Source organism: Myotis nattereri (assembly GCF_964212035.1).
Source record: "Myotis nattereri genome assembly, chromosome: 18".
In the NCBI taxonomy this organism is placed as follows: domain Eukaryota; kingdom Metazoa; phylum Chordata; class Mammalia; order Chiroptera; family Vespertilionidae; genus Myotis; species Myotis nattereri.
Window position 1 is genome coordinate 42,190,292 of NC_138093.1, and position 25,904 is coordinate 42,216,195.

Sequence of the window (25,904 nt, forward strand, 5' to 3'; positions counted from 1 at the left end):
GACATCTGTCAATTATGATGGTTCTTTGGATCCTACTTGCCCTTTCTTTTCCTCTTAAAGTCAGACATTCCATCAAAACAGTTTCTTCAAGTTCAGGCCCTGAAATCTATGCCATTTCAGCATGCCATTCCTCTGCACTCCTGCCCCCACCCACAGTGACATAAAAAGAGAGGGGAGGGAACATACTGTTTTTGCAAATTTTCATTGAGCATGGAATTTATAGGAAAAGATGTAACTAGAAATGGAAAATTTTAAGAATCTACTACGTCGGTTCATTGTTAGCAAGTCACAGGGGTTCCTTCTCCCAGGATCACCCTGAAGCAGTGAGTGGCTCCCCTCACCCCCCACCCAGGGGCCACCCAGACACAGGATGACATGCAGCCAGCACTGCTCCCTAAGGAAACCCGTTTAACCAAGTGCTCACAATGGCTACATGACCAAAAGGGGACACATTTAAATACACAATCTAAGCTCGTTTTTCCCAAACTGTGTTCTGCGAAACACTAGCATCCCACATGCTCACAGATACTTTAAATACAAGTCCTGCTTGGGCGCTGGGCGGGGCAAGGAGGAAAGCTGCCTGTGTCTGTGCTGGGACGCTCTGGTCAGTGCCAAACTCCAGGCTGTGACAAGGTGGTCACAGGACACTGCTCCCAGGAGAGTCCCACCAACGTCTGCCGGGGTCTGCAACTTTCCATGGCTCAGGAAGAACTTACATTGATTTATGTTCGTCAGGCAGAGGGAGCAAGAGGTGAAGTGTGAGTGAGGCCGCGCTGATGCCAGGTGGAGTCGGGCGTCTGCTCAGCAGGGGCAGGGCAGGGCGCTCACGCTGCGAAGGGACTGAGGACTGCGGTTCTTCAAGTCACAATGTTACAGGAGAAGGAATTAAAAAACCAATTTCTTAACTTTAAGGCCACATAATCTTCCACAGAAACTATCTGCTGTCTCTTTAGAGTCCAAAGTAAGACTCTAACATGAGCCCTTACCTGTTTGGCTCAGTGGATAGAGCTTCGGCCTGCGGACTGAAAGGTCCCAGGTTTGATTCTGGCCAAGGGCATGTACCTGGGTTGAGGGCACATCCCCAGTAGGAGGTGTGCAGGAGGCAGCTGATCAATGTTCCTCTCTCATTGATGTTTCTAACTCTCTATCCCTCTCCTTCCGCTCTGTGAAAAATCAATAAAATATATTAAAAATAAAATAAAAAAATACAAAATACAGAATCCATGAGTAATGAGACTCCACTGGGGTTTGTGAATTTTTTTTTAAAAAAGAATCTAACATAAATACTAAATACAGAAAGAGTTGAAATAACAAAGCCATTCCTTTATTTTTAAGCTTTATTTTACCACCCTTATCAAACAAACATCAGAAAGCATATCAACAGTGCATCTCATGGTGCGTCAGTTTACAACAAAACTGAACAAGGCATTTGTGTTCACAGAAGTTGTCAGCAAAAACTATACACAATACACTCAACAGCAACCAGAGCCCAGACTTCCGGTACGTAGGAAAGTGGAAAATAAAGGCTCTTTGCTACTCAGCAAGAAAAACAGTTTTAAGACTCGAGTAGAAATCGATGTAGGGATCTGAGAAGTAACTTCTCGGCACCGATCCCAGCGACATTCAGTCCCACTCAGTCCTGAAAAACAACTCACAGGCAGACGCCACCAGGAACAGAGACCACGGCCCGGAGGCAGCGCGCCGTTTCCAGTGGCTCCCAGCGAGGGCAAACCCACAGGCTTTCGGGTGTCCGCCTGTTGCCCAGCCACACCTTCTCACCAAATGCCCAGCAGTCACACGCCGCGGAGGAAGCTCACACCGTGAGCACAGCCCTCCCACCCGACTGCATGCGGTGGCGAGCACAGAAAGGGCTGTCAGGGTACCTCCGCTTTCCCCCAAAGAGCGCAGAATGGGGCCTCGCCCTGCGGGAAGGATGGCCGCTCGGCCCCTGCAAGCAGGTGTGCAGCCGTGCAGCTCAGCTTTCTCATAATGAACAAACACTGCTCCCTCCCACCGGCCCCACCTGCAGGGGAGCGTGGGGCAGTCTATCCCTGGCTACATGAGCATCGACGTGCACTGAACGCACAAAAGCTGGGCTCCAAATATTTATTTTAAAAATGAAGACAAACTGAACAAGGTAGTCAACCTGGTTCCACACACGCGTAAAAGAATTTTCTGGGTGAACAATAGAGGAATGTGTAGGAAGGTAACGGACTATGCTACAGGCCCCAAACCGGACCTCAAAAAAGACACCTCTGAGTCACACACTCCATGGAAGGTCACCGACACCAGCCAGGGAGCGGTTGTGCCCTCATCACTGTTGCTGCCTCTTATCTTTCTCTTCCTCGCTCTCCCACAGCAGCTCTGGCGCCCACGCAGCACAGTAACTGCTGCAGAGCACACCAGACCGGGGGGTGGGGGTGGGGGGCCAGCTCTGCTGTCCTGACATCGCACTATTTGGGGATCACCTAGCAGCGGAAGACAATCCAAACTGGGGTACGAAAGTGCCTACAAATAATTCTCTTGCTGACGATCCGAGTTCCTGATAACAAACAGCTCTAGAGTTTACACAGGTTTCCCAGAAAGGAACAGAACTAACAATTCAGTTGGGTTTTTCTTCTTATTCCAAACGTGACTTCTTTTCATTAACAAAATAAGCTCTTTTCTGCACGAGGATTAATGGTCATAAGGCAAATAAGACAGACTGCTTCTCTTTGCCTTGAAGTGAAAGTGCTGGAACCCCCATCATGAAGCATGTGTGGCTTCAGGGAGCTCTGGTGTCGCTAGGACACCCGCCGTGCCAGCCCCGGGCCCCGTGGGAAGGACCACGCAGGCAGAAGTTTCCCATGAATGCCAGCATTCACGGTGCCACAAACACATCTGTCACGGTTATGACAACTCTCTAACAAGCACAAGTAAAGCAGATTTAAAACGTCAGTCATCGCAGAAGCAGTGCTGGAACAGCCAAGCGCTGGGCTGCAGGAGATGGCGAAAACTTCCCGTGGGAGAGCACAGGCTGCGCCCGTCACCGGAGGTCCCCCTGCGAAATAAAAGCCTCAGTGCTCTCCGGCCTGTAGGTACATTTTTTTTTTACAGACCTGCTCCTATAAAATTGCAGCAGAAATAGTTAAAATTGCTTTGCCTTTCTAAATATTCACAGCACTTGTCAACTGTGCACCATTGTTGTGAACCTACTGGTCACTGTGCAATTTAAACAAGTCAAACATGAAACAGGAGCTAACAGACAGGGTGCACCTGGCAGGTGAGGGGAGCTGACCTCACCGAGCAAGCACTCTGGAGGCTGGTGCTGAGAGCGAGGGGCCCTGTGCCCTTGCTGCTGACAGCGCCGCTCGTCCCGACGGGAGGCTCAGCAGGCTCCGTGGGGAGATGCAGCGTTTCGTCCTCAGAGAAAGCCAGCACGCCACTCACGTGGAAAGACGACCCTCTGGAGGGGAAGGGGTCACTGAGCACCTTGGGAAAGATGCCCCCGGGCTGGTCTGGAGGTGCCCCCTGGACAAGAACAACATGAGCTGCGTCAGAGCCAGAGGGGCAGGACTGGGGGAGCCTAGTGTAGACATGGAACTAGACCCGAGGAAGAACCAGATGCTACCAGGTGGCTCTGACTTTCCAGCAAGTGTAACATTGGGGGAAGTTAAACATGAATAGGTTTACACACACACGAAAAGGTAAACCAAGGAAATGTTGGACTTTTTACTGTGACTCTACCCAAAGGTTATTCCAGGGAAAAGCCAGGGGTGCCATTCATTGTCACCACCTGGGAAGCTTCCAGCCCAAAGAGTGTCAGTGTTTCCAGGAAACAAGGCACTTGCTTAAAACTGACACCTGCTGCCAAAATCGGTTTGGCTCAGTGGATAGAGCGTCGGCCTGGGGACTGGAAGGTCCCAGGTTCGATTCCGTGAAGGGCATGTACCTGGGTTGCGGGCACATCCCCAGTAGGAGATGTGCAGGAGGCAGCTGATCAATGTTTCTCTCTCATCGATGTTTCTAACTATCTCTCTCCCTTCCTCTCTGTAAAAAATCAATAAAATATGTTTTAAAAACAACCTAAAAAAAACCCCCTGACACCTGCTCACCTGCAGACAAAGTCCGATGTGATCCCACCTGTGCGCCACCCCCCCCCCCCCCCGCCCCAACAGCCGCAGCCGTACCCAGCATGCCAGCCTCGGTTCCTGAGCGTCTCCCCCACTCTCTCACCCAGAAACAAACTGTTATAACTGCTATCAGTTACGATGGTGTTGGTTTCCATTAAATTACCAAACACAACATCCCCCTGCCAGGTGTCACTGGTAGCAGAAATTATATAAGACGGGCCTACCAATGGTAAGTGAGAAATAAGACCTAAAAAGAAACTGATGCCAAAGTGTCAGGCACCTGCATTTGATCAGTAAACTCAAGCCCTGAGCCAGGTGAGGGCTGTGGCCTTCAGGAGAGGTGGCCAGTGCAAGCAGGTGAAAGCCGGGTAATCAGAAAACCGCCTCAGGCAGGCAGTCTCCCCACTCGCAGCAATGTTTCTGGCAGCATTCCTTAAAATAAACTTGCTCTAAGGTTAAATATAAACCCAGTACAATGGACCTTTACAACAGTGAATGAAAGCCAGCATGCCAGCTGCTGGCCCTGTGTGCTCCAGGACCAAGGTGTAGGGCGCAGTTAGATCAGGGCCCAGCAGAGGGACCTCTCAGGGCTGCGGGGAGGACGGGCCCAAGGGGACACCAGGCCCACAGGCAGCCTCCGCTGCAGGAGTCTCTGGTCTCCTTTAGGGGCGAGTGCAGCCTGGTGCTTCTTACAGACGCTTCGAAGCTGGGAAAGCGCTACCTGCCAACCTCAACATCTCTCTCCAAACAACCAAAACACCATAGAAGAACCAAGTTACAGGCCTTTGTCTGGGCAAAAACACACCTCGAAACCATGAACAATGAAGAAGAAACTGGTGGGCGGGGGGGGGGGGGGGGGGGGGAGGAGAAGGAGAAGGAAGGAAGCACAGATGCTAATTCAGCAAAGGAAAACTACCTGAGACCAAATTTTCCCAAAAGGGTTGGGGTTAAGTGACATGACCCCTCACCTTTCAAAAAGAAAATTTCTAGGTTTTTAATAATTTCAAAGGATCTAAATCTGTGCATATATTTCACCCTAAAATAATCATGAAAAGGGCATCTTTGAAAATATTTGGTTGAGGTTTAAGAAGATACTAAGACTGAATTTCTGATCCTGTGAGAAGAATACAAATGTCTTTGGTAGTAATGGGCTAAGAGCTAGGAAATAATTTAAATCATAGGAGGCATCTTTTTTCAATTTTGTGGCTTTAATAGAAAATATTTAATTCAATAAATGGTACTTAGGCTCACCAAGTATTCCCTCAGCTCCCTTATAATCTACCAGCATCTTCTGCATGACACTCTGTGTGTTACACACCACACAAATGTTTGCATGCACAGCACTGAGACGAGAACGGAGGAGCGCTGTAGGACGCAGCGCGGAATAGGCAGCCATTGCCAGAAGCCACTGCAGCGTTTATTCTAAGGACTTGGGTTTGGTGGTTGGGACGGGGGAATGCGAGGTTCAGTGCTCACCTAGAATGCTTGCCCTCGAAAAGAATCCCCCTGGACTGTTCATCGGCAGGTAGAGAAGGACCAGGACTTCATCACCAGGGAAGCTACCACCCGCACAAACATGTCTCAGGACCGCTTAGGGCCCCACCATGCGGGTTCATTCTCTTGAATTAGTGTTTGAAATCAAACCACTAACTGGCCTCTGCAAGGGCACAGGAAAGAGTTCCTCCTCCGAAGGGCCGTGCTGACCTGCTGACTTTCCCGGGACCAGGCCGTAGCCGTTGAGATTCTACACCAGCCTCTACGCAAAACTGGGCTTCCGAGTGCACACTAAGAGGCTAGACAATTTGGTGACTAAGTAGCTGAACTATGGAACAGTGGCTGTTGCACAGGTCCCAGAACCCCCTCTGAAGTTTAAGCTTCGCTGGGGCGCGGGGCTCTCGGTGGCCTGCACAGCTCCAGTGGGCAAGACACACAAGAACGTTCTTTAGGAAAAAATAAATAGCAATTTCATTTAGGAAAGGAAACAAAAAGGTCATACTCTGTACACGACTCCTTTTTGTATAATCAGTGCTTTATAAGGTTCCCTCAGCTCAAACCCTCACAATCTGCAGGAAAGTGACAGGAAGCCCGTGACCCCGTGTCCCGACCTCAGTGCAGTTTTCCTTCCTTCCAAATCCCATCCGGGCGGCCTCACCTTCCTGACTTCCAAACCAGACCCTGAGGGCGAGGCACTGGCTCCGCCAGCGAAGGAGGGAACAGACAGTAGACCCCGTCGCCCACCCTGTGCCCAATGCTGCTTCTACTGTCACTGAACATCGAGCTTGTTCTTTTTGGCCACTCAGTTCCCGCCATGCAGGGAGAACGCTCTGAGGGAGCCAGCATGACCATGAGATTCAGCAGAGATGAGCTCACCCGGGTCTAATGCAGACAGAATGAGGCAGCCGCTCGGGGCAGAACTTTCCCTCTGATCCAACCACTAAATTAAGAGATTTCAATGGAACCCAGTCTAGACTCACTTGCTCTGAGCCTCTCAGGAATGTTTCTCATTTACCTTCCATCAGACAGGCCAACTCTCAAACAAGCTGACATCCTGAACGTTACAGGTATGCTGTGTGGGGAATGGGTTGGTGTGGATGGGATCAGCTCACAGGACTCACAGGAAAAAGACCGAGCCAGGTTTTCTCTAACTCCCTCACCTGCACTCACACGAGCACATGCCAGGCATCAGGTTGTGCAACATCAAGCATCAGCTTTCCAGCTTAAAAGCCTTAATTTAAAAGCCTGTAGCCAGGCTCACGGCAGACTCCTTAAAGAAATATTCGCAGCCGAAACCGGTTTGGCTCAGTGGATAGAGCGTCGGCCTGCAGACTGAAAGGTCCCAGGTTCGATTCCGGTCAAGGGCATGTACCTGGGTTGCGGGCACATCCCCAGTAGAAGATGTGCAGGAGGCAGCTGATCGATGTTTCTCTCTCATCGATGTTTCTAACTCTCTATCTCTCTCCCTTCCTCTCTGTAAAAAATCAATAAAATATATTTAAAAAAAAAAAAAAAAAAAAAAAAAAAAAAAAAAAAGAAATATTCGCATACAGGACTTCTAGACCGATGGTAACTCAGTGTGGACAAGGAGGTAACGTCACGGAGCTCCCAGCCCGCCAAGGTCATGGACGACACAGGAGTGCTGTGCAGGAGACATCACCACTCCAACGGCGTGTCCATGCTCGCTGGGCACAGCCCGTCACCTGACTCATGATCACATGCAATAATGAGTGTCGAGGCTGCACGCAGCAGGGACCCTCCTGGGATGGGGAGAGGCCCGTCCTGCGCGGGGCCCGTGTCTGCAGTGCAGTCGCTGCTTGAGCAACAGCTGCCCGTGAGCAGGTGAAACAAATGTACAAGGTGTCCCCCCCGCCCCGTGGGAAGGGGTGCTCCTGCATTTGGGTGGAATATAATAACCGGAAAATGGAAGCGGAGACGCAGGACGTCTCCCAAGGCTGCTGATTAAAGCAAGGTCTGGTACAGGTACCCCCTCTTGTAGGCACTCAGCGGGTAGAACGTAGCCACGACAAACTTCCCGTCAAACAGCCTTCCCGTCAGCAGCTTCTGAGCAGCTTTGGAGTCCCCAGCATTCGCGTACTCGACAAAGACCTGCGGAGACAGAACACACGGCCTCGTTCCCACCAGGCTCTCGGGGCACTTCTGCCGAGGCCCCACGTGGCCACCGGAGCCCCGGGGAGGCCAATGCTGCCGGCCCGTGGACCACATTTTTGAGCAGCAAGATTGAGAATGCTCCCTTGGAGCTCAGACGATTCAGAAAATCCAACAAAGACCAGTTGGGTGACGACATACAGCCTCGTGCCGTTCGCAGAGCAGGGCCGGGCAGTGCGGGACGGCCAGACAGGCGGCAGGCCGGAGAGCCCTCAGCACGCCCGAGGCAGCCACTTTCGGGGGAAAGAGGAAAGACGTGTGGACGCCAGGACTGTAGGAAGGAAGGTCACCTCCCTTTCCAGGGCATCTGACCCGACGTAAGCCTGGAGGAGGACACAGCATCACTGCTCCCAAGTCCCAGGGAGCGGAGAAACCAGGGAGGAGAAACCGCCTGAAACGGCGTGTCCTCGGTCGCCAGGAGACTAGGACCAGCCACCTCACTAGCACGGGCGCGGCACCGACTTTCCACAGGGCAGCAAGCGACAGTGCAAGGAAATCAGTCTCTAGGTTCTCAACGTTCATCTGCACCTTTACCTAAAAATCGGGTCTAAGCAGTTCAGGCGGCAGCCACTTCTATCTCGCAGGAGCCCTTCCCACCTGGACGGAGCAGTCACCTCCACAGAGCGTAGCATCCTCCAGGCACGAAAAGAGGAGGCAACTCCAAACACAGTCTGCTCTGCCTAGTGAGGGCACGTGCTGAGAAGTGAGTTGTGAGCGATTTCCCTATGCAAACAGCACAGGCCCTTCCGCACACCTGGATGGCTCGGACTGCAGTCTGCAGGGCGGGGACTGTGTGGGCACTGCAGGCACCTGTGCCAGTGTAAGTATTCGGCACCTAAACACATCTGTGCACAGGAAAGGTCAGTTCAACGCAGTGGAGAAGCGGCCACCTGAGCAGGCACTGAGCATGCACACAGCCTGCAGGACTCGAAGCTGCTCTGGGTGAGTGATGAGTGCATGTGAAGGCAGAGGACATCACTGTCCACTACTGTGGACTTATCAACACTGTCCCACAGCCTCCCCTTGCTTCCTTCCCCACGGTCAGAACGAGAACATAGAAGCTGTCAATGCTGCCCCATGAGCAAGGGCGTGGACTGGAATAACTGGAAATACCGGCAGGAACTGCCTGGGTGGTGCACACATCACCTTCAAAGTGACTGTCAGGAGGAAGGGAGAGGTGGCCTGAGAGTCAGTAGGAATAAAAAATCAAGATAGAGCCAGTGTGGCTCAGTGGTAGAGCATCGACCTATGAACCAGGGGGGTCACAGTTCAATTCCCGGTCAAGGCACATGCCCGGGTTGCAGGCTCAATTCCCAGTAAGGGGGCATGCAGGAGGCAGCCAATCGATGATTCTCTCACATTGATGTTTCTCTCTCTCTCTCCCTCTCCCTTCCTCTCTGAAATCAATAAAAACGTATTTTAAAAAAAGAAAGAAAGAAATCAAGATGGAGCCCTGGTCAGGTGGCTCAGTTCGTTGGAGCGATATTCCATACACCAAAAGGTTACGGGTTTGATCGCTGGTCAGAGTGCATTCAGGAGGCAGCGATCAATGTTTCATCTCACATCACTGTTTCTCTCTCTCTCTCTCTCTCCTTCCCTCCTTCCCCACTCCCTCCCTCCCTCCCAAAATAATTAAAAAACAAACATATCCTCAGAGGAGGATTGTTTTTTAATTAAAAAATAAATGAGGATGGAGGTGAAGGACTCGGCTCTGCCGTACGAGGTGTCTGGTGACTGCGTGCTGGCATCGTGTCAGATGAAGGAACTGTGTGGTTCATAAAAACCTGCAGAGGGTGTAGGACGGAGGACTCCACATCCTGACTTGGAAAACTTGTTTGGGTGCTTAACCCTATCCTGGCACAAAGCCTTTCCTCTGGCACGGAACTGATGGCAGAAATAAGTGGGCGTACAGTTCACACCATTACAACCTGGAAGCGCTCCCAAGTCCAGGGACAGGCTGGCTCCACATGACCACAGAAGCGTGTACCAAGGTGGCAGTGGCTTTACCTGGTTGAGGTGCTCCCGGCCTGTCCTTGTACTGGCTGTGTGGTCCCTGCGGAGAAGGCTGCAGCGCCTGTGAGGCTGTCCGTCTGGGGGACAGGCTCCTCTGTGCTGAACCAGGTCAGGGGATGAGGACCGGATCACAAACATTCTCAAAACCCAAAAGGGTTTTGTGCACTAGACAGCCCCCTGTGCACTAGACAGCCCCCCGTGCACTGGACAGCCCCCCGTGCACTAGACAGCCCCCCGTGCACTAGACAGCCCGCGTGCACTAGACAGCCCGCGTGCACTGGACAGCCCCCCGTGCACTAGACAGCCCCCCGTGCACTAGACAGCCCCCGTGCACTAGATAGCCCCCTGTGCACTAGACAGCCCGCGTGCACTAGACAGCCCCCGTGCACTAGACAGCCCGCGTGCACTAGACAGCCCGCGTGCACTAGACAGCCCCCTGTGCACTAGACAGCCGTGTGCACTAGACAGCCCGTGTGCACTAGACAGCCCCCGTGCACTAGACAGCCCCCGTGCACTAGACAGCCCCCGTGCACTAGACAGCCCGCGTGCACTGGACAGCCCCCCGTGCATTAGACAGCCCGCGTGCACTAGACAGCCCCCCGTGCACTAGACAGCCCCCCGTGCACTAGACAGGCCCCTGTGCATTAGACAGCCCGCGTGCACTAGACAGCCCCCCCGTGCACTAGACAGCCCGCGTGCACTAGACAGCCCCTGTGCACTAGACAGCCCCCGTGCACTAGACAGGCCCACGTGCATAGACAGCCCCCGTGCACTAGACAGGCCCAGCAGGAACTTCCCAGAGCATGTTTCAAAGGTGTGCAGGCTGGGAAACTGAGATGGTAAAACAATATTCAGTTTTCCAGAAAATAAAAATACTACAGACAGAAGGAAGACTTCTCCTATCTTCTTTGCCATGTAATTTAATTTAAAATCAGTTTCTAAAGAAAACTCTGTGATCCCAGGTTTAGCCCATTTTATAGATAAAAAAACAACTAAGAAGTGCCACAAAGCTAGTCACACTGAGACTGGAACTCAGATGGCTGGTAATTTCTGTTATAATCAGAACATAACCTAAATGGTGTTCTAACTCTACTCAATTAGAACAAAATCGGGCCAAAATATTTTTGTACTGAACCTGAGTCAGAGTTGCACATGATTCTGTTCGTGTCACCATTTACAATGGCTCAAAAGAAGATTAATAGTTTTAAAAAAACAAATACTAACTGACAAATGTATGCATATTATAGACCTTCGGGAAAAAAGGAAAAAGTACAGAAAACAAAGCCTCCATAATGAAAACTTCATAACCTTTAGCAACATTTCTGTCTACATTTTCTGCAGAACGGAAACCCCATGGAGCGAACTGCAGTCGTCTCGCACTGATGAGTGAGGAGAGGCCTCTCACCTGTCCCCGGCCAGGGCTCTCCTTGGGAACCAGCAGCGACACCACCGGCCCATACTTCTGGCACTCCTCCCGCACGTCTTCCACAGCATCTGTGTGTCCAAACACAGCCCACTCAATGCAATTAACAACAAGATCCTTTATTCAAAAAATGTACATCATCAAAGAACTCAGGAATCCATATTTAAGTCATGAGATTGCTCTCTATAGCTTTGAAAATTAAGCTTACATGTAATATAAATTCATACATTTAAAAGTTTTCTTTTTGTATTTTAACACTTTGAATAGCTAATACATTTGAATGATTCAAAATCCAAAATCTGAAAGTAGCAGTCCTCCTCCTCCTTCCCAGCTTCCATTCCGGCCCCTCCCTGAAGTCAACAAGCATGATCATCTCTTCCATAAACATAAGCTCCTACAAGCAAATATGATGTTTTTAAGTAAAAAATTCCAGTCTTGCCCTTTCTTAACACTGAATCTTTAAGATCTTTCAAAATCCTTATATGAATTTCTTGTTTGTTTTTGTGGCTGTGTGATATTTCACCCTCTGAATGGTTGATCAAGTCTCTAAATATGCCTCCTACTGCTCAAAAGCAGATAAATATCTACATTCAAACAACATTTAAACAATCTATAATAGATAAGCCGGCACAGGTCTCATTTCATTTGCGTATTTCTAAGTTGCCTTCCTAGAAATGGAACTGCCAGGTCACGTGGTCTGAACTGATTCTGTTAGCATCACATTTCCTAGTCCTACCGACGTGAACTCTCTGTAGTGACCTCCGTACTGACCCCACAGAGGGTCATCAAGGATGTTCCCACTGTGAACACGCCGGGTCACGGACATCACAGTGTGGTTCTAATGAGCATTTCAATAAACGAGAACAAAATCCACGGGAGGTACTCGGCACACCCTTTCCTGGGGACCGTCTGTGTCCTTCCCCCCCTGCCTCCGGGTGGGTTAAGAGGGCCTCTGTCTCTGATGAGAGCTGTGTCTGATTTTTCTTAGATTGTTACTTGTCTTGATCTTTCTCAGGGTAAAATTTGTTGCATTACCAATTTACTGTTTCTGAGTTTTGTGATCGACTTGTAAGAGGCCTTTCCTGCTCCAGGAATATTATTTTTAAAAATCTCCCATGACTTTTAAGTTAATTTTTTTTCTTTTATTCCCACCTGTCTTTCTTCCCTCCCTTCTTTTCCTTCCAGCCCTGTTCTATTCCTTCCCTTACTTTGTCTTATGTTTTGCTTTTTAATATTTTAATCTTCACTTGATTGAGAATTTATTTTGGTCTAAACAGGAAGATCTGAATCTCACTTCCTTACCCAACCCCACCAAGACGACAAGACTATTCCCACACACGATAACTAAGCAAACTCACCTAAACCTCATTTCATGTCACCTAACGAAGACCTTCTAATCAAAACAAAGGCATTCATGAGAGACTCTTAAACACTAAGACTCAGTGTCTACATTCAAACAACATTTTAAACACTCGGTGCACTGAGGAGCGAGAAGAAAGGGTTGCATAGTGAAATAGCAAAGAGCAGGTGTTGTCTACCCGAGGTTTACCCAAGAGAGCCACGCCGGAGTTTTGTAAAGATGAAAATTACCAGGAGACAGAACCACTGCACCCTAAGGGCCTGACTAAAGCAAAGCTGAGGGCTCGGCCGTCCTTTCAGATGAGATGTCCTGAAAAGTTGAGGCTATAGGTACTAACAACCGTCACAGGTTCAAATAAATTATCTTTGTTTCATTTGTCAGATAACTATGCAAAACCCAGCGTTGTCAAATGATTTACACTTTCCAGGAAACAGGGTGGTAAGGTAGCCCTGCCTGCAATGGTTTGACTGTCCACAAAGAAAATGACATTTTGAGTCTGGCTCTGGGTAGCCCACTCACCACTGTGCTTCCAGAATGCTTGTAGGGAAGCGTAAGTCTGAGTCCCTCCTCCTTGACACCTGTAATGGCTCCTGCCTCATTCAACAATGAACAGGGAGTGCTCTGGGCCTGATCCAGAGCTCTGTGCAAGCTTATGTTCCAAGGCTGTGACCTCTGGGATAAAATTCAAGTCCTTCAACACAGCAAACTGACTGCTCCCCCAATAAATATCCTATGGTGCAGTCACACCAAACTACCGGCCGCTCTCCAACACACCACACCTGCCCTCAGCCAGGTCTCTGGCTGCTTCTCACCCCCAGCCTCAGCCAAGTCCTGACAGGCTTAGGTGCAGCTCTGCCCTCTGCATGTCACCTGCCTCAGATTTACCAGAACTGGCTCCAATTCCAAATACTATCACACTGCGGACGAGGGCTTTGCCACAGGAACTCTGGGGGACACACTCTATAGCAGGAATCAAAAAGTGAGAGCATTTTAGCGATCACAGAATTCAACATCCTCACTGTATAGACAAGGAAGCGCCGAGAATCTCGGGGCGAGAGGTCCCCGGCAGACCTGTTAAGACGTGAACAGCCAGCTAAGGTAGCACTGACCTTCGTACCCCTCCTCGCTCTCGAGGTAGTCACCGTCCAGCACATTGAGCAGCCTCAGCACCGGGGTGGGGAGCATCACCAGGTCTTCGATGTGAGGGGCTGTGGGGTTTGTTATGACATCGTCAGATGTAAGCTCCCCAAATAAATGGATGAACACCAGGCAGGGGAGCTTGGAAATATACATTAGTTCCAACAACCCAGAAAGGAACAGAGCCATGCACAACGTACCAAAAGGAATGCTGAAGAAGGGGCTGCACAGAGCCACGTCGGCGGGCGCCCTCCGGCCCGGGTCCTCGTGCAGCATGCTGAAACACAGAGCATCATCAGTCTCCTGGGAATGCAAACATTGACGACCAAACTAGTGCATCGCAGCACTGATCCCCTGAGAGGGACCGCTGAATCCTTCCTCTGTGTGAGAACGGAGATGCCAGTTATAATCAAATGGCTCAACAAATCATGATACAAACCTAGGGCACAATATATTTCAACTTAAAATGTTTTTGTTTAGGTTAATAAATACATGAGAAAGTAATCCACACTTTATAACGTTAAGTGAAAGGAAAGCTAAACAGACTGAATAATACAATTAAAAAGGGTAGTAGTGAGGTGGTTTCTGAATGTCAAATTTGAGCAACTTGGTAGCAATGACAACAATATAGAGCAACTTGATGGACAACTTCTACAACAAAGCTAGGTCACCTCGATGAACGCCAAAATACAGAGGCAAGGGACAACCTTCCCGCCGCTGGCACCTTCGTGGAAGGCAGCACAGAAAAGCACCAGCTGACCTGGCGAACCAGAGAAAAGACTAACCCAACAGAGCCAACAAGTACCAGAGGCCAGTGTCAGAGCAGAGAGGACAGGACGCAGCGGCCATGTGACCTGCTGGTGCAGATACAAGTGCTACTCAAATGGGGGAAGGACGGGAGAGCCCAGCACACACAGCGCTTTCAGCCGCCGCTCCGAGATAATGGCTGTCCTTGTGCTGAGGCTGTTTTAGCGATTCCATTCGTACACAAAGCAAATGAGTGGGCAAGAAACGTTCTAATTCTGCATCCCCTCTGTGCTTAGAGCCACAACTGCTGACACAGAAGAAAGGAGATGGAGACGTAAAACAGAAGACATTATTGGTTGTCCTGCGTCTGTCCCCTTAAAAGGCCTAGACACAATGCCATCCAGTACCAATGAGTATATCTAATACCCAGGCTGTGATTTTAAAGTGCCACTCCCTACTAAAAGAAACCAGGCTTCCTGGAGAAATGGCTACTTCCAGGTCTGGGCAGGACATGTAAGAGGTGACAGGGAACAGCCTGTCACAGCAAAGAAGTTGTCAGAACATGGTAAGGAGGTCCGCCAGAGCCCACCTGCAGAGGTTCCGTCCCGCAGCCAGGACACAGCTCCGATGAGAAGACTGCAAATACACATCAGATATATTGAAACCCACTCGTTCATAAAGATACTTTTAAGTTCCAAAGAAGGCATGATCCCTTTGGAGGACAGGGCATTGCCACATTATGAAAACGAGAGAGAGAATCAAGCATTTCCCTGTTGTTTGGTTAACCATGGGAAGAACAGATGACAGAATGAGAACACCCCCTAACAAAGATCTAGACCAGCCGTGGGCAAACTACGGCCTGCGGGCCGGATCCACCCGTTTGAAATGAATAAAACTAAAAAAAAAAAAAAAAAAAAAAAGACCGTACCCTTTTATGTAATGATGTTTACTTTGAATTTATATTAGTTCACACAAACACTCCATCCATGCTTTTGTTCCGGCCCTCCGGTCCAGTTTAAGAACCCATTGTGGCCCTCAAGTCAAAAAGTTTGCCCACCCCTGGTCTAGACAATGGGAACTGACAGGTGACCAGGTGCCTCCCTGTAAAAGAGCACCGTGCCATCTACAGTCCCGCTAAAAATTACTTGAAAATTCAAACCCTCTAGATACAACCACCAATTTACAAGAAATAAACAGAGAACTGTGCTAAACTACCCCACATAACACAACCTGCAAAGTTCACACGTGGGCAACTGCGCTGAGCCAACAGCCCAAGCTGTTCAACAGAAACACGGGAGGGGGTAGGAGGTAGAAACAGACTTTTTAGAGTCAGGCAGATTTTAAAGGGCCTGCTCTTTAGAAGAACTCTAAGCCATAGTGTCTAAGGATGCACACTTGGGTTATTAACGGCAATGAACCGAGGAGGTACTTAGCGTGCAGTCAGGGCAGTGGTTACTCTGGGGAAGAGGAAGAGGCTTGGACGGAGACCTGGGACTTGCGAGCGACCGCAAAGCTGTTTCCTGACCTAAACGGTGGACAAAGGGATTCCGAGGGACCCACTGGGCTGCACATTTGTTCTCAGTGTCTGTGTAATTCCATAGAGAAGTTCAAGTAACACGCCTGGGCACACACCCACGTACACGAGAAAACACCGAGAAGAAGCGCACCGACTGCTAACACTAGAGAGGGCGTACAATTTTATTTTCCTCGTCACAATTTTCTGTAGCTTCCAAATTTCGTATCAGTTGTATAATTTAAAAAATTGCAGTCAATACTAGAACTTAGATGATCTGACTTACAAGCATGAGTCCATTATATAATTTTTCCCATTTAAAAAAAATTATAGTTGGCGTACAATAGTACATCAGTTTCATCTGTACAGAATCCATTATACTATAATCTTACACTGTGTGTGTGTGTGTGTATATATATATATATATATTATTGATTTCAGAGAGAAAGGAGAGGGAGAGAGAGAAACATCAATGATGAGAGAGAATCAGAGATTGGCTGCTTCCTGCATGCTCCCTACTGGGGATCCAGCCCACAACCCAGGCCCTTGATGGGAATCGAACCTGGGACCCTTCAGTCTGCAGGCCAACATTCTATTCACTGAGCTAAACTGGCTAGGGCATTACACTGCTTCTTTTCAAGATAAAATGCAACATGTGATGTCGGACATCAGATACTAACCTACTAACTGCTATTTAAACTTAATTCGTCTCACAAGAAAAGCTGGTACAATAGAAGCAAGTCCATGGATTATAACATCCATTTCTGGTCTGACCCTGCATGACAGGTATGGAAGAAATTACCACTGGGGGAAACTGGCTGAAGGGCAGACCTCCAGTTCCTATAAAACAAATAAAAACCACAAACACCTAATTGGAAGATTTATAGGATCAATATTTTAAACAATAATACCATGACTTGATCAGGAGACCCATCCTTTTGCAGCATACTATTTTATTCATTTCTGGACCATAAATGCTAGAACTGTGAAAAATCAACTGTCAAAAATCAACTATTTGATAATACACATTATTTCTTATTTTAATATATCTATTGTGATTGGATCTACTTAGGAATCAGAAACACTGTTCTGTCCCCACAGTTTTCAATGGTAATATTTAAAGTATAATACATAATGACCTAACTTGAACCCTCTTTTTGGTAGTCCACAACAAACTTAGCCATTAAGTTTATAAAGACTCTTTAAGTACATAGAACAGCCAGTGCTACAAGACACCAAAGACACACGGCCCATCACCCATTTCCACTGCCAGGAAGGCCGGCTCCCTAGGACTCCTCTTGAACAAAAGAATGTCCCTCTGAAAATAAGTTTAGTAAAAGACTTGATCACTTATGTTTCTCATAAGAAGCTGGCCTGTACAGGTTTCAAGTAGGTTTTATTTCTAAGGGAGAATAACCTCTACATTGTGGAGAGTGACTACAGTGTTTGGACAGGTTCAAGCCTCGGACTAATGAAAGGGCACAGTCCCCTCGTGGCAAAGCCACCTGCAAGTCCCAGCTTGGAGGGCAAAGCACAATTACAGCCAAAGGCTATAGTTGTAAGCCTGACCCTACGGTCCGAACCTGTGGTCCCAGGTGGCTGCGGGAGGTTGGCTGCGGGAGGTGCAGCAAGTGCTGCCAGAACAAAGCTTGATAGAGTTCAGGTGCATGTAATTGAGTAGATTCGAATCCCACGAGAACATTGTAAACATCTTGACCAGGCCCTTACTTTGCCCCGTGGAATCTGACTATAAAATAAAGACTCGGCCTGCAGGCTGTGGCGCTGTCTCTCCATCTGAGAGCAGCGTCCCACCTGGCCCCAGCTTTATTCCCTTTCTGACTTCTTTAATCCTTCACTGGCCCCCTCTCAGGTTTACCCCTGGCCGTGCTCAGCACGGCACACTACATGATCAAGCAAACCAGAAATAACTAAATTTCTTCAGTGTATAGCAAAGTTGAAGTAAAAGTGACGCACCTTTTGATAAGGTCTCTCAGGTGATAGGCTGGGATTGCAGCATTCACCACTGCTTTCCTGGCAAATATGTGATCGACGATAGCAGAACTGTTTGCCTAAAACGAGGGAGAAGAGTCTTCCTTTGGTTATTTAATCCAGTCAGTATTTCCTGAAGTACCAGGCACTAGCTGCTAAGTCAAATGCAACAGAAACCCCCTCTTCCTCGAACTCCCAACCTTAAGAGATTTTGTGCAGAATTATTTGTGTCCTACCTTCAGCACCTGGCCTGCTACCAGCACCCACTGATGGGTGAGTAAGCAAACAAACACCAAAGTAACCACATGAGAATGCAGCTCAATGTGAAGTGAGAAAATGCAGTTGTGCTGGGTGAGCCCGTGTCTCAGTGATGAGTCTGCAGTTGGTTTCAGATAGAAATAAAATAAATTATCCAGGAGAATAAGGCACGAATTAAAAACTGCATTTGTTATATTATTCACACTCTAAATCAGTGGTTCTCAACCTGTGGGTCGCAACCCCTTTGGCGGTCGAACGACTCTTTCACAGGGGTCGCCTAAGACCATCCTGCATATCAGATATTTAAATTACGATTCATAACAGTAGCAACATTACAGTTATGAAGTAGCAACGAAAATAATTTTATGGTTGGGGTCACAACATGAGGAACTGTATTTAAAGGGCCAGAAGGTTGAGAACCACTGGTCTAAACCCTTGTGGGACGTACTATTTCTCCGAGTACCGTGGAAGTACGTACATTAGTAAAAAGACCTGACAGCATCATGTTCAATAAAGTTCCTAAATGTCCCACAGGCACACACATGTTAAGAACTAGGCATTTCTTTTTTAACCCCATACTCTAGAGCAGCGGTTCTCAACCTGTGGGTCGCGATCCTTTGGGGGGTCGAACGACCCTTTCACAGGGGTCGCCTAAGACCATCGGAAAACACATATATAATTACATATTGTTTTTGTGATTAATCATTATGCTTTAATTATGTTCAATTTGTAGCAATGAAATTGGGGGTCACCACATGAGGAACTGTATTAAAGGGTCACGGCATTAGAAAGGTTGAGAACCACTGCTCTAGATACATATGACTGGCCTAAACCGACTCTCCGACATCCCCCAAAGGGTCCCAGATTGCGAGAGGGCATAGGCCAGGCCAAGGCACCCCACTGGTGCACAATCAGGTCTGGGGACGGACCACAGGCGGGCTCCAGGGCATGTCTGGCCCGTCTTGCCCAGTCCCCAGCAGCAAGCTAACCTACCAGAGTGTCTACCCCTGGTGGTCAGTGCACGTCATAGCGACTGGTCGAACTGTCGGACACTTAGCATATGAGGCTTTTATTATATAGGAGTAGAGGCCCAGTGCATAAAATTCGTGTAGGGGGGAGGGGGGAGCGGTGGTGGTGTTCTTCCCCTCAGCCTGGCCTGTGCGCTCTCGCGCTCTCACAGTCCGGGAGCCCTCGGGGGATGTCTGACTGATGGCTTAGTCGGACATCCTTAGCGCTGCCGTGGAGAGGTTCCTGCCACTGCCTTCTGTCTGAATGGTGCTCCCCCTGTGGGAGCGTATTGACCACCAGGGGGCAGCTCCTGCGTTGAGCATCTGCCCCCTGGTGTTCAGTGAACGTCATAGTGACCGGTTGTTCTGCCATTCTGTCGATTTGCATATTAGCCATTTATTAACAGGATTATCCTCGTTTTACAGAAAGTAAACCATGGTTTCATGAACCTAAATAACTAGCTTAGTAAGATCTAGAGCAGCCGTGGGCAAACTACAGCCCGCGGGCCGGATCTGGCCCATTTGAAATGAATAAAACTATTGAAATAAAAGACCATACCCTTTTATGTAATGATGTTTACTTTGAATTTATATTAGTTCACACAAACACTCCATCCATGCTTTTGTTCCGGCCCTCCGGTCCAGTTTAAGAACCCATTGTGGCCCTCGAGTCAAAAAGTTTGCCCACCCCTGATCTAGAGGCAAGATCTGAACCTTATCGCATGACTTCAGAGCCTACGCTCACACTCACTTGGCAATTTTGCCTCCAGAGAAAGTGATGAAATATGTAAAGATATTTTTATCCAGGAGGTGAATACTGGGGATTCCATTAAGTACACATCATGCCTGACTGAGGCCCAGTTCTGGCCAGCTCTGGCCCAAGCAGAACAGTCCAAAGGCTTAGACAGTGGAAGCCCTGGGAGGACTGACCTGCACTGACACCAGGGAGGTACCTGGCGTCCCGGTTGCGGGGAGCACCAATGACAAAGAGTGGTGCTGGCTTTACTCGCCTGGCAGCATGTTTTTGATGATTAAAACATTCCTTCCAAGAGCTGCTACTCCTAACGGCCCAACAACCACACACTCTGTATCAGATGTTTAACATCAAAACCAGTAATTCCTAAACATTGTACTATTTACCAAACCTCTAGCCTGAAGGATACTAACATCACAACATTAAAGCCCCAGAATGTGTATGAAGACATATTGAGGTTAATTCTTAACTTGTGAACACACAGAAAATTCACTCGTGTCAGAGGTTTGGAACTCAGTCCCTGTTCCCACAGAAACCATGTTGTAAGCAGCAGTCACATTACCAGGAAAGTGCACATGGCAGACGAGTAGGAAGGTGTGCAGGACGGTGGGGAGAGCCTGAGGTGGGAGGACAGTCATATGACCCAGAGCCAGTGGTTTTCCACATCTGAGTCTCTGGTTCATTTGAACAGAGTAACCAATATCCCTCTGACCCTCCTCACAGAGCTGTCAGAATTCAATGAGGCTGTGCACTAAAACACTTCAACTGCATTAACTGTAAACTAATGTAAAGAATAGCATTTAGCGGATAACATACTGCTGTACTACTTTAAAAGCATATAACTAAGTTACTAAACAAAAGAAACCCCTTTGGCTTCTTCAGGAAGAGGCAGTCCTTCCCACACTGACTCCACGCCAGGCCTGAGCCCAGGCAGTGAGCACAATGCTTAGCAGCGCCTGCAGCTGTGGGAGGAGCAGCTGTGGGAGGAGCAGCTGTGGGAGCCACCGTGCAGGAAGTGGGGGATGGGGGGCGTGAGGCAGAGTCCTCACCAAGAATCACTATAAGCCTCAGAGTCTGAAATTGGGACAAGGGACCCTGAGCAAAGCACTGGCGCTGGCTACCTTCCATTCCTGAGATCGGATGGTGTGTTTCAGTTTCATTCCTGAGAACATTTCCAGTAAAATGATGCCGAGGCTCCACAGGTCCACGGCCGAGGTGCACTCTGTGTCGCTCTGCAAGCCAGCCTGGGCCATGCAATTCTGAAGTTCTGCTTCCGGAGCCCGATACCCGTCTGTCTGAATATACTTCACATCCTAAAGAAGAGTAAACGTTACAACCAGTAAAAACTGCTCTTTCCATCCAGCCAGCCACCTGTACCACTGTGTCTGCTGGCAACTGAATGCAAAACAATCAGTCCTTGGCTACCCTAACTCTTCAGTTCATAGGTGGCAAGCTGCATCTTTCCAGACAGCTCCTGGTCTGCAGACTCTCCTGCCTGCTAGGCACTGCAAAGAGCTGACAAACCAAGATGAACGGGGAGTTTGCCAGAACCCACAGACGTGTTTTCCCAGGAGCCCAGCACTGCAGACACCAATAATTCAGCAAGTAACCAAATGCTTAAAGGAAAAAGCATTTTACAGGTGAATTACTCCTAACACCAGTTCCCCCGACCTGACCCAAACACATGGCCTTTCTTCCATGCAGGCAATGACAATTTTTGTATTTGCTTCATCCCCAGGAATTTCATCACTGCAGTTAGAAATTATCTCTTAAGCCTCTACTAAACCACCTCTGCTATTTAAAGACATTCAGCTTCGACTCTAATGGAGGTGGGGGGGACAGAACATATTTCTTACTTGATTGCCTTCTTTGAAGCTAAGTCCAAAGTCAATGAGTTTAAAACATTCGTTCTCTGCGCTCCACAGTATGTTACGTGGTTTGAGGTCTGCATGGACATAACCCTCACGATGAAGGAAAGCAAGGGCCTCCAGCACGTCTCGGGCACAGTGCTGTATCATCCACATGGAACAGCCCTGGTGGCTGGAGTACAAGAGCAACTCTGAAACGCTGACGTCCAGGAGCTCCAGCAGCAGGCAGCGAGACGGCACGTTTGGAGAGAAATGGATTGTAAAGACTCCATACAAAGTTACTACGAAAAGAAACAAATTGTAATGCTTTAAAAATCAGACTCTGGCAAGGAAGCTTCTACTGTAATAAGATTTTTTGGGTAATTGGGTTCTTTTAATAAAATAAGATGATACTACTTTCAGCAGCTCATTACTATTCAAAGATATTAAAGGTGGCACAATAATTCAAGTTGTATTTCACTAAGCACTCAGCGAATACTGAAGGTACCAAGCAAAAATGATCGAATGTAAAAAATAAAAAAAAATTAAGTAAAAATCCAAATATGAAGTACTACTCTTAAGATCAATGTCGCAATGTGAAAAAGCAAAATTTGAAGACTGGCTCTTGATTTAAAATAGCACTCTATTACCTAAATATTAAGAGACTTTTAAAGATGACACTGTCACCTCATCTTTCAGATTGGACAAGTCCTTAGGCTTGCACAAACTGCAAAAAAAATTCACTCTTAAAGACCATGGGCATGGACAAGATGCAGCCTGAAACACACTAATACTACATTCTTCTCCAAAAAGGTAATATAAAAAAGGCCAGTCTTCAAACGATGCTCACCAGGAAGTAGCCATTAGGCGAAGCGCTAAGCCTCGCAGGCTGCGGGGGAAGTGACGACCAGGGCCGTCTTCACAGGCCGATCGACCACCAGTAATCGGCGCAGGCCTCCCACTCGGAGTGTCTGCACCACAGGCTAAAAGCCACAGTGTGCACGCTCACGCTTGCACAGGGGCCACGGGACACGGCGTCACCGCTCCCACGCGGACTAAATACGGGCCGAGGGGCATCTACGACGTCACAGGGACGTCCCCAGTCCCCGCAGCGTTTCCCGTTATCCCCGCCAAGCAAGGGCTGAAAACTTCCCGCGCAACACAGGGCGGTCCGGCCCAGGCGCGGCCGCCGGCCCAGGGAAGGGACCTCTGCGCCCCGCCCAGCGGCCGCAGCCCGCGCACCGGGCGCGCCATTACCGATGTTCCGGTGGCCCTGCAGCTGCTCCAGCGCCGCGCGCTCCTTGCGGAAGCCGTACTCGGCGGCCGAGGCGGCGGCCCCGGAGGCGCCGGGCGGCAGGAACTGCTTGAGCGCGCCGGGGGGCGAGCCGGGGGTGCCGCAGCAGCGCACCCGGTACACCGACGCCGACGACCCGCTGCCCAGGCGGCTCTGCACCTGCCACAGCCGCCCGAAGGCCTCCAGGAACCGCGGCGGCTCGGCGCCCCACGCGCAGCCGGACGCCGCCATCCGCGCGGGCTGAGGGCGACACGGAGCTGACGCGACGCCCGGCAGCAGGCCGCCCGCGGGTCACATCGCCGCCGCCGCCAGCCGCTCCGCAGGGAGGGGCCCGCCGCGCGCCGCCGGGCTCAGGTCGCCATGACGCCGGAAGCGCGCACGCCCGCCGGAAGCCGGAAGCGGAGACGAGGCCGAGCCTGCGCCCTCCCGGAAGGAAGCCGGCAGGAAGCCGGCGCTTGGGCGGGTCTCGTTCCGGGGATGGAGGCCAGAGGCTCTGAACGTAAGTTTCTAACTAAGCAGGTCAGAGTAGGTCCTCAGGTCCTGCTGTACCTTCCTTGAGGAAGGTCAGTCTTTACCTTCAGTGACCCCTCCACGGCCTCTGCATCTCGGGTAACCCACCTTTGAGGGGAGAGTCATTTTCCGGGTCCCTGCAGGCACAACTGCAGGCTCCAGAGCTGGGCACCACAGGCCGCCCCCTGTTAATCTCCCCACACACTGTCTCCTTGAGCGGTAGATGGTCACTATTCCTACCGCCCATGTGAAAGAAGAATGTGCCTCCTCATTTTGCTTTTCACCAGTCCTTAAATTTCCCCAGTTTGCTTTCTCCTGCCCTTTTATTTACCAGCAATGGAGGGTTTCATGTAATCCTCCCTACACTTTCTCCTTTGATTCTCACAAGGGACCGTTAGGACCCAACGACGGGAACGACCAGTTGACCAGTCGCTATGAGGTGCACTGACCACCAGGGGACAGATGCTCAATGCAGGAGCCACCCCCTGGTGGTCAGTGAGCTCCCACAGCCAACCTCCCTCGGCCCCGGCCCCTACCCCTGGCGCCACCCCTCTCCCCACCCCTGCCATAGGCCTTGATCGCTGGCCAAGCCAAGGGACCCCACCCATGCACAAATTCATGCACTGGGCCTCTAGTATAAAATAAGCTGCAAACTGCCATTTTGCAGAGCATTTCCTCAATCCTTTGAGATTTTACTTCTGAGCACATCCTCACAATTTTGCTCAAACTCTTATACGACATTTCTATAGGCTGGACATTCTTCCTCCATAGGTCCCAGGCGGGGTGCTTATGTAGTGCAGAGTGCAGAGGTGAGGAGCCATCTGCTCAGTATTGTCACACCTCACCCTGTCTGGTTGCCTGTGTGGATGAAAGGGGCCACATCTGACCGGCTCAGGGGAGGCCTGCATGGAGGTCTTGCAAACTCAGAGACCTAAAGTCACCACAAAGGATGGTCTGAAATTAAACTTTAACTAAAAGCAGTTTATGGTGGGTAGTCACCTGCTAGGCCAGTATCCTCCCTGACAAGGTCAACCTTTACCTTCACTGAGCCTGTTGTCTTTTTGCATCTGCGATAACATACCCTTGGAATGTCAAAGTAACTTTCCTTTTCCCGGGTCCGTCAAAGCATAGACACCACTCTGCAGAGACCACAAATCCCCTCATTTTACTGAGTTAATTGTTGACTGTTCACTATCCTGTACCCACCTAAGTAAAGAAGTGTGTGTCTATCACTTTACTCTTTACCCAATCCCAGAGGCTTCCCCGCTCTGCTTTCTCCCGCCTCCCTAATCCATCACCAGTGGAGTTCATGTGACCCACGTATGTCTTCTCCTTCAATTGTAATATATGAAACAAAATGCAACATTGCCATTCTCCAGAGCATTGTCTCAATATGTTGAGATTCTTCTTCCTGGGAATTGTCAACAGTTTGGCTCAAATAAACTCACAAAAATTCTTCACAGGTTGAATGTTTCTTCCGTTAATATTACTTGACATAGTGCGGCAGGGTTTCAAAGAAGCTCACCCGGGACCACACCTCAGATCCACACTCAGTGCTGGGATCCAGGAAAGGGCCCATTGGGTGAACTTGTGTGAGTTGCCTCTTGGATCCAGGACCTTCCCTTGCTTTTGGGAGAGGGTCTGACTTTATTTGAGCTGTATTTTTAAATCCTTGAGGTGGAAAAAAGGAAGAACCCAGGCTAAGGCAAGACAAGAGGAAAATGGGTGGCTGGTTTTTAACTCTGACTTTTCAATTAGAATTGCTTTCTGTGAGTCTGAGCAAAACAATTTGCTGTATAAATGAGAGCTGAACTCCTTCAGCTCCGAAGATAAAGGGGCCCATCCTCCCTCCAGGCACCTGCCTCAGGTGTGCTTAGGTGACTAAGAATCTTTGTAGCTGTGTCAGAGCCCCTTCCTCATGAGGTGCAGAGCCCTCTCTCTTCCAACTCAGCTGTAATTAACACGTTAAGCGCCCAGCCTGTTTTGTCTTCCGGACGGAAAGTATAGTGTCAGTCACCGGTGGCTGACTGGGCACTTAACGTGTTAAACCAATGGTCGGCAAACTGCAGCTCACGAGCCACACGCAGCTCTTTGGCCCCTTGAGTGTGGCTCTTCCACAAAATACCACGTGTGGGTGCTCACGTACAGTGCGATTGAAATTTCGTGGCCCATGTGCAAAAGTCAGTATTTTGTGGAAGAGCCACACTCAAAGGGCCAAAGAGCCGCATGTGGCTCGCCAGCCGCAGTTTGCCGGCCACTGGGTTAAACGAACGGGGT

General features: G+C 49.4%; 2 protein-coding genes across 3 annotated transcripts in view; one reads left to right on the forward strand and one right to left on the reverse strand.

The window, feature by feature from the left end:
- Positions 1-1,302: 1,302 nt before the first annotated feature.
- On the reverse strand, positions 1,303-23,485 carry UHMK1 (U2AF homology motif kinase 1). Of its 2 annotated transcripts, none has more exons than XM_081112581.1 (9): positions 23,081-23,485; positions 21,833-22,125; positions 21,098-21,289; positions 17,943-18,037; positions 13,909-13,985; positions 13,681-13,779; positions 11,194-11,282; positions 7,594-7,715; positions 1,303-3,510 (listed from the first exon to the last, which is right to left on the reverse strand). In XM_081112581.1, the coding sequence occupies exons 1-9, from the start codon at positions 23,346-23,348 to the stop codon at positions 3,426-3,428; spliced, it is 1,320 nt and encodes a 439-aa protein (XP_080968707.1). In that variant the 5' UTR covers positions 23,349-23,485; the 3' UTR covers positions 1,303-3,425. The 2 variants fall into 2 exon arrangements, with proteins under 2 accessions (XP_080968707.1, XP_080968708.1); XM_081112582.1 differs by having other exon boundaries at positions 7,524-7,715.
- The window catches only part of SPATA46 (spermatogenesis associated 46), a gene marked incomplete at its 5' end in the record, with an annotated part of 44,443 nt that continues 41,470 nt past the window's right edge, over positions 22,932-25,904 (forward strand). Inside the window, one exon of the mRNA XM_081112584.1 lies at positions 22,932-23,616. Within this exon, the coding sequence (XP_080968710.1) occupies positions 23,478-23,616 (139 nt within the window). The remainder of the gene's footprint in view (positions 23,617-25,904) is intronic.